The following is an 11,216-nucleotide window of genomic DNA, read 5'->3' on the forward strand; positions in this document are numbered from 1 at the left end:
TTGAAGCCCTGGCTATTATTGTTATCAAGCAGAACAAGGTTTGCAGGAAGACTTAACAACTTTTACTGTACCAATAAGCGTAGCTGCAAAGAACAGGCAAGCGAGCCCGGTACAAACGGGACTAGTTGCTCGCGGGGTGAACAGGTTACACATCCCGGCACCAGCGGGTCTGGCGCCCCCGGGGCTGAGCCCCTCTGCCGAGGGGAACATCAGCTGCTCTCCTAAACGAGATCGGACTTTTCCAGCCGCAGAGCTTGTCCCGGCAGTCTGTACCCTTGGACTGTCAAGGCCACAGCCCATCGCCACTGGAGCTCTCCGATGAGCAACTAATTTCTCTCTGCAGTACCGGCCTGTTTCCTCCTCCTCCCGCTCCTGCCCTCGACCTGCTGACAGTCCCACTCCCCTCCTCAGCCCCAGCACACACCCTGACGGACCCACTCCCCTCCTCCCCGTCCCGGACCCCCCCTCACACCTCTCGGACCCCCTCACCGGCCCTCCCCGCTCCTCACACCCCCGCATCCCCCCGCACACCCCGACCGACTCTCTCCCGCACTGTCCCTTTAAGCCCGCCGCCCGCCCTCCTTCCCCCTCCTACCCCCCCCTCCGTTTTCCGGCGCGTGACGTCATCGGACCGCGCCGCGCGGCCGCCCTTCCCGCCCGCGCTGCGTCGATCGCTCGCGACGGGCCCGGAGCGGCGGCGGAGGCGGGCGCCGAGGATGTGAGTGCGGCCGGGGCGGGCGCCGGGGCCGCGGGGGATCGGCCGCCATCCGGCTCGGCTGCGGCGCGGAGCGGCCCCGTCGCCGCACGGGGGTGCCGAGGGGAGCGCGCCGGAGCCGCCGAGGAGGAGATGGCGGGGCGAGGGTCAGGGATGGGGCCTCGGCGCCGCGGCCTACCGCGCCCGGGGGCGGGGAGGGAGGGAGGGAGGCCGGGCCGGGGAGGGGCCGGGCCGGGCCGGGCGGGGCCGGGGCTCGGGGAGGAACGGGGGCCGGGGGCCTCGGCGCTGCCCGCCGCCGGGGCGGCGGGAGGAGGAGCGCTGTGCGGGCCCGGGGTGCGGGCGGGCCCCGGGGTGCGGGCTCTGCTCTGAACCGACTCTGTGCTTGGTCTGTGCTTTTCTCTCCCTGTTCCTCAGCCCGCGCTTTGGCTTCGCTCATAGTATGGCAACACGTACGGTGCGGTCAGCAGTGACAAGCCCTCGGTCCGCCCGGCGCCGTAACGTACCCCATGGCGTGCGAACCGGGACGCGGAGCTGGCTGCCCCTGCGCTCCTCCGGCCCTGCTCGCTGTAGTTAGCTTGGGCGAGCGGCCGTAACTGTGCAGAGAACTGCCGAGCGTTGAACCCTCTCCTCACACGAGGAAATCTTTTCCCCATTTTGCAAATGAGGATCTGAAGCAAACTGCCATTAAAGGACTTGCCTGTAGTCGTGCAGAAAGTCCGAGGGAAAGCTGAGTTTGCTTCCTGAGCTACAGAATTGCAGCTCTCTTAAGAGTCCAAACCAACTCTTTAAAGCAGAGAGGTGTGTGTGTGACATGAATGTTTGGCCTGTGTAGATTGCTCTTAGACTTTCTGGTTTGGGGTGGGTGCTGCGAAAATACTGACTTTCTAGGGATTGAGAGTTTTTTTGATTGTAGGAAAGAAGCACGTTGCTTTGAAATGTGTTGTTATACACCCTTGTGTGAAGACCATGATTTTTATTCTTTCCACATCTTCCAGTGAATGTCTGAACCCCTGCAGGTGAAAGTGCCCCCAGGCTGTGTCTCTTAGGCTGAGGTTTCCAACTGAAGTAAGCTAGGCAAGTGGCACTCTTGAGTGAAGTACATATATTTTGATGGAGAGAAAACAGTTTAGTTTGGAGGCTTGCTGAATGTATGAACATCATATGGCTAATTTGTCTAGTAAGTGCCTGTCCTGAGGAGTGGAGCTGTTTAACTGAAGTATTAGCTACCACTCCAGCAGCAGGCTGGATGACAGTAAAGCATGTGCTGGTCTTCATCTGTGCGCTCGCTCTCTCTCTCTCTCTCTCTCTCTCTCTCTCCCTTCCTTCCTTCTAGTAGGGGTAGAACTGGAGCCAGCTATCAGATGGTAATAGTTTTGCATGGCTGAGCTCATTGCATCGTCACTGTGATAGCCCACAGATGCAAGAGAAGTTGGTGTGTAGGAAGAGATTACACGAACCTGACTGTGGTATATTTAAGAGAAGAAAGGTGGGAAAGGAAAATGTCAAGTTTTTTGGTCTTGTGAGTCCAGAAGCTTGTCTGTTCTGTTCTTCCAAGTGAGTCAGCTGGTTTGAGGCAGTGGCTTTCAATGTTTGAACTGCAGTTTGCACTAGAGGCATAGGGCTGGTTAGAAATGTCATAAAGCTGAATGAATGAACATACATGGGTTTGCTGTTCTTGGTCACCTTTGCAGCACCTATGGCACAGTCTGTGAACTGTGTTCTGTCCTAGCTACTGCCACTGGTCTTATAGAAGACATTTCTTCTCCCAGCAAGCCCTGCCAGTGTGACATTTGTGTTGTGGGTTTCCTGTTCTCAGTGCAAGAAGGCAGGGGTGTTTTTTGACTTCTGGATCTGCAGAGAGCTGGGAATGTTCATTTGTGTTGCTTTTTGGAGTTGTATTAGGGAAAACTGTGAAGCTGAAAATCAGGAAAGCGAGTTCAGCTGTTCAGAAGTGATCTCTTCCCAAACATAAATGTAATGGCAATTTAGAGAATAAAGTAATTGCTTACCAGAGCCAGACACCAGAAGCATAGAAACAAGACTGTTGGATGCAGTGAGCTGGAGACTTGTTCCTTCTTGTTAACTAATTTTGCCTGTGATGCTTGTGGAGGTAGAGATGTTTCCAACATCGTGCAGTACTGTGAATACTCAGTGCCACTTCAGAGAAGCGTGGCAGTTCAGACATGCTTGTGCCCACTCTTCCATTTCCTCAGTGTTCCATTCATACATAGGTAATGGGTGTTACAGCAAATGAAGCCTGCCACACTTTTTTAGTGGTTATTAAAACATACATTGGAGGCAGCTTTGTAATGCAGGTGTTAAACAATCCATGTGGAATAGTCAAAATGCAACAATGTGTTTAGACAGCACAGAATATGTGAGGGATATGGCCCTCATGGGAAACATCTGGAATTCAACTAATGCCCAACATTTCAGTGTTAAACAGTGGGGTGTTAAATTTGTCTCCTTTTGGATCTAGAGTAAAGAGGGAACTGATTGGGGCTAGGTGAGGTCAGAATCCAGTGTAGACTTTCTGCTAAGCAGTTAAAGTGGGATCTGCTGTTGCAGCAGTGCAGCAAACTGGGCCCTTTAATCTGGTCTTTCCAAGGCTGACAGAGCTTTGGAAGCAGCTTGTTGAGGCTGAAAGCAGCCATAATTCACTGGGGGGGATTGTTCTCAACAACCCTTCCTCCCTGACAAATATATGCTATCTGGCACAAATTGGCTTTGGAGAAAATCAGTGCTTACTCCTCTGGAGACAAGGCTGTTGTGAAGAAGCATGAGCTGCCTGTACATTTTGCAGAGGAAATGGCTGTCCTCAGTCTGCCATATTTTTTTTGGTTGGATAATTAAGGTCCTTTGTACTTCGGTGAATGACAAAATGATGGCTTTAAACGTGATTTCAGACTTTTACATGAGGCACACAGTGCCAGTGTGTGCCGGCACAGAGGCTGGCCATTAATGGCCGGGTAACAGTATGTGTAACTGAAGTCTCTGTACAAGTCAGTTGATGCCCAGTGTGCTGCCATTGTTGCAAAGCAAGTTTGTTGTTTTATGCCTATCTGTTAATTTCTTGTTTCTAAACCCTTTTATCTTGTCACTAGGCTGTTCTTTGGAGTTTATTGCACTCGATTAGGGATCGGTTCTCAGAATCGAGGAGTTAGAAGTGAGATTTGAGATAAGTGAGGCCCATTCGGTGCTGCTTTGGACGCCTCCGAAGGGGAAATGGAGTTATCAGGATTGAAAAAGAAGAGTTTGCTAGGACTCAAAGAAAATAATAAAAAATCCAACACTAGGTAATCATTCTGTCCAAATTTTCTAGGCTTAACAAACTGGGGATGTTATAGGGTGCTAGGACTCTCCCAGTGAGGGTGAGGAATTGGAAATGTACCTCTTTCTGTGTGAATTTCTGTATGTGAGAATTTCTGTATTCTATAGCCATCTTCCTCAAAGCTGCTCTGTAATGTAAAATATTTTCCTTTTTCTAAAAAGTCCAACCTTGCCTATTGCTTTAACTCTGCAGTTATGGTGATTTTGAGTTACATTTGAAGTTCAATGTTTTGTCTTGCTGTTCTGTTGTTTGGGTGTGGGGTTTTTGTTGTTTGTGGTTTTCTATACTAAACATCATCTTCTGCAATTTGTTCTTGAAGGGCTCCCTCACCAACCAAGCGCAAGGATAGGTCTGAAGAGAAATCAAAGGACCGGTCCAAGGATAAAGCAGCCACTAAGGAATCGGGTGAAAAGGATCGTGGTCGAGACAAGACACGCAAAAGGCGCAGTGCTTCCAGTGGGAGCAGCAGTACCAGGTAGTTATTTTTACAGCCAGTAACATATTACACTGTTTTCAGAAACCACCAGCTTGATTTCTGGTACATTTAATTCCCTGTGTTGTGGACTTGTTGAAAGCTTGCATTGTATTAGTCACAGTGCAGTTTTGTCTATCTTTAGGGGCTTTGCAGTTTTTTGGGTTTTTTTTTTTGATATTAATTTCCTTTGGCTGTCTAGTGAGCTATGGAGTGTCTGTTTTTATTGTTACAACTCACAGTTTCTCTCTCTGCAATTAGCAGAAGTTTTTCAGCCATTCTTTTTTTGGATACTTCACTCATTTTTATTCCATACACCCCCTGCCCCCTAACAGATCCCGTTCCAGCTCAACTTCCAGTTCAGGGTCCAGTTCCAGCACTGGTTCTAGCAGTGGATCTAGCTCCTCTTCTGCCTCAAGCCGCTCTGGGAGCTCCAGCACATCCCGCAGTTCCAGTTCCAGCAGCTCCTCTGGATCTCCAAGTCCATCTCGACGGAGACATGACAACAGGAGACGCTCCCGCTCCAAGTGAGTTTTAGTTGCCTTCTAGGAATAACCACACGGCAGGTTAATTTCCACGTAGAATACAAGATTATGATCAGAATAGATGGTTTTCTGAGGACCATTTGCTTTCTCTATAACTTAAAGATCTGAATTTTGTTAGGATGGGTGTCTTCCTTTTGGTTACAGTCAAATCATATGCCCTGTAGAAGAGAGATAAAACCCCCTCATTTTAAAGAGTGATTTTAAATATCATATTTTGTAGAGATTTTCCCCATTGCTTTTGGGGGAAAATCAATGATTCCCCAATAATATGGTACTATATGGACACTAGATGAGATATGTACTATATGGGCTCTTTGGTTCCTGTAAAGTATAGCCAAGACTAACAGAAAAGTCAGGGCTGAAAATTACGTGTATGTGTATATGTATATTCTTATGTATAACAAAATAAAATGGCAGGGGGGTCAAAGGAAGCATTTTCCTGTAAGGGTAGGAATCAAGCTACGTTAATGTCCATACAGTTTTTCCTTTGGATAATTCTGTAGGTAAGGTGCTGAAGCCTGATAAAATATACTCAAGTATTATAAGCCAGTATGTTTTTTTTAGTATATCACACAATTTATGGACAGTAAGATTAGGAAGAAGCATAAGTTTTTTGCATACTGAATTTTTTACAGATTAAAATTACATTCCAGATTTAAAGCAAAACAAAAAGCAAACTACAAAGAAATTGTGATTGCAGCTACTTAAGTAGTGGAGATTTTTAACAGTGACATTTCTGGACCTCTGTGGTGAACAGAAGATACAAAACCACAAATCATTGGATCCATTCATTTGCCTGGCTGTATGCTTTGGTGTTTATGTCCTCATTTTGCCTCTTTAATTGTTGAGGCAAAGAATGTTTTTTGTGTTAACAGCTGGGAAGTTCTTTAACTATGGACAAGGACTTTATAGAAATACTGGCTAATTTCATGTTTGTTACCCTAGTTGCAGTAGAGTTGAAAACTCACAAAAAAAGGCTCTCAAATTCCAGAAGGTTCTAAAGCAAAAGCAGACAAGGCAAATGCAAGTCCTGATGTGTTTCTAAGTGGAACACCCTCACCACCACCCCACTGCTTCCTAGACTGTAACTTCTTAAGAAAAAAGATGCCCTCCCAAGAAAATGGTACTTTTTAATCACGCAATAATGGCTGGCTCCTTGTTTTTGTCTTGCGTGTTTCCCAGAAACTGTAAACATTTTCTGTTGTCAAAATCAGGTCCAAACCACTCAAGAGAGATGAAAAGGAGCGGAAGAGGCGGAGCCCGTCCCCCAGGCCTACAAAAGTGCATGTTGGAAGGCTCACTAGAAACGTGACCAAGGTAATGGCATGCTCCCCTGTAATGGCAAGCTTGCATATCTTTTGTGAGGACATGTGAGTGGCTCTTCTAAAGCTCTCAAAACTTACTTGTTGCTAGAGTGCCGTCAGGGGGTCACTGTTGGAAATTCTTGCTTTGTGTCTAAATTGATCAGTGAGAAAAATTTTGGTAGGATTTTACTGAGTCAAATACAGTGCAGGCTTCTGAGACTCTGTAGAGCTGAAGAGGTCTGTCTGCTTTGTCAGTGTTCCAGACCATGTATTCTGCCTTACTAAGAAGAAAACTGTAGAAGCTGGGACAAAGCTGAAACTGCCTTGGAGGCATTAAGGAAATCTGGAGGTTCTTGATGAAGGATCTGAAGAGAGCTGGGCTGGTTTGAGTTGTTGTCCTGGTTGGGGCTGGACTAGAGTTCCTGTTGGTTTCAGTAGCTGGAGGAGCTGCAGCCCCCTGAGACCCCAGGGGCTCCCCAGGGCCCAGTGCCCTCACCTGTGTGGGGGGGCGGGGGGAGCACAGCTGGAGGGCTGGGCCCCGATTGGCTGATATTCCGTGTCATGTGACACTGTGCTCACTATATAAAGGCAGGAGAGGGCTGGGAGAGGGGCCACTTCTGGGGGGGTGGCTGTGGGGCCTTTGTGTTGGGGATCGCTGGCTGGGAGCAGGCGGGTGGTGAGCAGCTGTATTGTACATTACCTGCTGATATTGCTGTCAGATATTATTCTGTTACTGTTATTAAACTGTTTTTATCTCAACCCGCGAGTCTCCCTTTGCCCCTCTGATTCCCTCCCCATTCCCAAGTGGGGGGAGGGTGGGTGAGCGACTGCATGGCATTTAGCTGCTGAATAGGCTCAAACCACAACAGTTGTCTTTGCCAAAATGTAATTTAAGGGTCTTCAGAGGCCTTCAGAGGTTTAGGGTGCTGCAAAAAGGATATTTTTTACAAAATATTAGTAATTGCACCTTGTGAGTTTTCAGCTGAGGGCATAAGTTCCATTTCCAGGTCCTCAAGAAGATCTTTACACTAGTTGTGTTTTTGTAGCCAGTGTTGACATGCAGCAGTAACACTGCTAGAACTGAAAGTTTGGGTCAATCTGAGGAGGAACTGTGTGGGCAACAGTAGAGAAAGCAGTGACAATCCTTTCCACATCTGGCCAATGAAATAAATGTCTCTTCCTGATGATGGCATTGATTTAAAGCTAATCTAGTGCTGTGGATTTACTGCTCTCTGCTGTCCAGACCTGGTCGGTAAGTGTGGTCTGTGTCCTTAAGACTTGTTCTTTCTCTGCAGGATCACATCATGGAAATTTTTTCCACGTATGGAAAGATTAAAATGATTGACATGCCAGTTGACAGGCTAAATCCACACCTCTCTAAAGGTTATGCTTATGTGGAGTTTGAAAACCCAGATGATGCTGAGAAAGCCCTGAAACACATGGATGGAGGTAGGTATCAAATGCTGCAAGGAGGCTGAATGCTTTTAAAAATCTTTGGAGCAGATGAGTTTGATCTGAAAATGAGTTAGAGGTGATGGGGAAACCTTTGGGGAACAGATCTGAAATACTGTCTGTTTTTAGCCCAAATGGGCTTGGCTTTTGTGTGGTTCAGAACAGATCAAAAAAATCACAGAACTATTAAAACTGAGGGATTTTAAAAAATAATCATAAAATTCTTTAAGTTTCTGTGAAAATCTTTCCCGCTTAACTTCTGAACTGCAACTTGATGGGATGTTAGATTTAGTAGTCTGGTATGTATGTGGACTTTGTCAAAATAACCACTGAGTGGGTGATGGAAATAGCACTGTAGGCTGATTCATGTTTCAGCTGCTGTGAGAAAGCTGTGAGTTGCAGTAATGTGATACGTCGATGTTAGTGTTGGAAAATACTTACTTCTTCCTGTTTCTGTGATTCCCTAAAAAGGCCAGATTGATGGTCAGGAGATCACTGCCACAGCTGTGCTGGCACCACGACCTAGGCCGCCTCCCAGACGCTTTAGCCCACCCAGGAGGATGCTGCCACCACCACCAATGTGGCGTAGGTCACCCCCTCGTATGAGGAGAAGGTGAGAGCTGTGACAATTTGTATTTCATTCTCACTGTCACAACATGTCATCGCTGAAAGACTCGGCATGGGGACAGTTTCATCCTGTTGGACTTGACTTTCCCCTCCAGATGACATAACACCTTTTGGGCATCGGTTGAACCTGGATTGTACTTCTTAACTCCTTAGCACCAGGGTGACCCGCTCTGGTCCACACCCTGAATGCAGTCTGTCAGAAATGTCAGATACTTTACAGCCTGTTCCCTGGCGTCCCTTCCGCATAAGTGCCTTGAGGTGAAGTGGGAATGGACTTCTGGCTGGCAGAATGCTTTTGGCAGCGTGCTCCAGCTGCTTGCTTTTCTGAAGCCTTTGCACCTCCCTCCCCTATTTCTGTGAATGGGCACATGACCAAAAAGCAGTCGTCCTGCACCAGGTGAGCAGCGTACACTGACCCCAAGATGTGGCCTGACATTCATGCACCTGTTGTGCAACTTGGGGCTGCCTGAACATGTTCAGATAATAAGTCTTTCGGAATCTTCCTCAGCATCTAGATGGGCTTCTCTGTCTTGGAAATCTGCTTAAACTCTTGTTACTAGTGAAAGTGGCTCCTGTTTGAGCCACTTGATTGCTGAACAGCTTACGAACTACAGGTTTAAAAATGCAAACTAGTTGAGATGCCACAAGATCCACTGCCTGCGGATCTTCCTTTAAACATGCTTTTTACTGAGGTCTGGCACGTGCTAGATTTGGCATTCCCTCCTCATTGTTTTCTTCCCTAGTCTAACTTCTGTTATCTTGTTCAGGCTCTGTTAATATTCCGTGCCTGGAACCTTGGTGTCATATTGGTGACCGTACCGTATAATTGTGGTACTGAAGAGCTTGAAGCTTAACTGGCTGCTTCTACAAAGTGCTCCTGTGGTTTGAAAGGGCTTATATATATCCTTTCCCTGAATACCACTATTTCAGGAATCACAGCTGACCTTTCAGGTGAAGGAGAATCTGATGTAGAATGAACATGAGCTTGTTTTGCTTGTGGAAGAAGACAAGATTCTTGTCTGTCTTTGGATATTAAACATTTATTTCAACTTCCTGAAACAGAGGGAGGGTAGCCAGAATATTCCTGCTGTCTAATTAACGTTTGAATTGCCTTTTTCCTCGCTGGAGCTGGCATTATTTCACTGGAGCTTTTTTAGCGTGATGTGTGAGGGTTTTTTGGAGGGGGGTGGGGAAATGTTTTTGAAGAGTTGCTAGATGAGCTGACAAATTACTGACACATGTTGCTTTTGTCTCCTAATGAAAGCTTTCTCCTTCTTCTTTGTCAGGTCCCGGTCTCCTAGGCGCAGATCTCCTGTTCGCCGGCGATCAAGATCCAGATCTCCTGGACGAAGGCGCCATCGCAGCCGCTCTAGCTCAAACTCCTCACGATAAAGCAAAAAGACTGGACAGCTTTTTATTTTTTAACTTAAATCCCATCAGACTAAATATTGTACTTTTTTTTTTTTTTTTTTATAATGGGTCTGGGTGAGGAGAGATAATCCTGTCAGTGAAGTCAACCTAAGAGGAGAGAGCAACAGTTCCTGGCCAGTAGATAGCCTTTGCTGTGGGGCTTCTAGTTTCCTGGCATTGAATTGAAATTATTTAAAAATGGCTTTGATTTTAAAGGCTGCAAAAAAACATCTTTTCCAGATAAATGGAAGGAGGGATGTTACAGCCTCTATTTCTCCAGTTAGCAGGTTGCTGCTTGGTGATCTCTAAATGCTTAGCACGCTGTACAGACAAGCATGTAAATCTTGAGCTATTTCAGAAACCCTGTATAGTAAGGCAGGGAGGCATTTAACTTGATCTCTAGGTGCCAGCACAGGATTTTTCAGAGCAGCTGGAGTCCAGATCTGCTTGAAACTTAAATACAGAGTTGTTGCTTTATTCCAATTCCCAAACAGATTGTTAGTTTCTGCAGAGTAAGCTCTTTCTGCAGATTAAGCTCTTAATCTTACTTGCCTAACCAGGGAATCGTCACGGAAACAGCAGTCCAGCCCACTCAACATGATACTTTAGAAAAGAAGCTGGAAATCTTAAAAACGGGTTTATAGCTGTCCCTGTAAGTGATTTTTTTTTTTTTTTTTTTTTTTCACCATTTCTCAAAGGGTTTTGGTAAAAACGTCCTAAACAACCCACTCAGTGAAATGGTGTGAGTGGTTCTGCTTTTACAAATCTCAAATTAGCGACTGAGCATCAACCCCCTGGAAACTGCAAGGCAGAGAGGGAGGCTTGGGGCAGCGATGCTGGCTGGATTAACCGGGGTTGTGTACGCAAAGACAAAGAATTTACCACCTGTTGTACAGTCAATACTATAAAGATTTTTTTTGTTTTGTTTTGTATAACTTTGTAGCCTTTTGGGCCATGTTGTGTTTGTACTTGTGTAGGACAAGCGACTATTGAATAAAAGCAGTAGGGTTGAGAATAGCCAGCCTGCTTGCTCCCTTCTGCAGCCGCTCGCTCTGCGCGGGGGCGGCGAGGCCGGCAGCTGCTTTTACCGGGGCTTTTTACGGTAAAACCAGTGCCGCCCCCCACCCCCCGCGCTGGGGGCGGCAGAGCCGGAGCCACCGGCGGGGCTCCCGCCGCCGGGGTCGCCTGTCTCTTTAAGGCCGCCGTGGGCGGTCTTTGTCCCTAGCGTCACGCGGGAGGCCGCTCCGCCCCCTCAGCGCCATGGCGGCGGCCGCGCTGGAGGGCGCGGTGCGGGCGGCGGCGGCCGCGCTGGAGCGGGCCGGGGCTGAGGCCGAGGCCGGGGCTGAGGCCGAGGCCGGGG

The 11,216-nt window shown here is 47.5% G+C and overlaps 1 protein-coding gene across 4 annotated transcripts; it reads left to right on the forward strand.

The window, feature by feature from the left end:
* The first annotated feature begins 638 nt into the window (after positions 1 to 638).
* On the forward strand, positions 639 to 10,873 carry RNPS1 (RNA binding protein with serine rich domain 1). Of its 4 annotated transcripts, none has more exons than XM_033003994.2 (8): positions 676 to 718; positions 3,820 to 4,011; positions 4,366 to 4,521; positions 4,854 to 5,045; positions 6,278 to 6,380; positions 7,663 to 7,816; positions 8,291 to 8,432; positions 9,733 to 10,873. In XM_033003994.2, the coding sequence occupies exons 2-8, from the start codon at positions 3,941 to 3,943 to the stop codon at positions 9,836 to 9,838; spliced, it is 924 nt and encodes a 307-aa protein (XP_032859885.1). In that variant the 5' UTR covers positions 676 to 718; positions 3,820 to 3,940; the 3' UTR covers positions 9,839 to 10,873. The 4 variants fall into 4 exon arrangements, with proteins under 4 accessions (XP_032859887.1, XP_032859885.1, XP_032859886.2 ...); XM_042798772.1 differs by lacking the exon at positions 676 to 718 and adding an exon at positions 1,052 to 1,513; XM_033003996.2 differs by lacking the exon at positions 3,820 to 4,011 and having other exon boundaries at positions 639 to 718.
* Positions 10,874 to 11,216: the final 343 nt, after the last annotated feature.

Source organism: Tyto alba, unplaced genomic scaffold, assembly GCF_018691265.1.
Source record: "Tyto alba isolate M040663 unplaced genomic scaffold, T.alba_DEE_v4.0 Super-Scaffold_28, whole genome shotgun sequence".
In the NCBI taxonomy this organism is placed as follows: domain Eukaryota; kingdom Metazoa; phylum Chordata; class Aves; order Strigiformes; family Tytonidae; genus Tyto; species Tyto alba.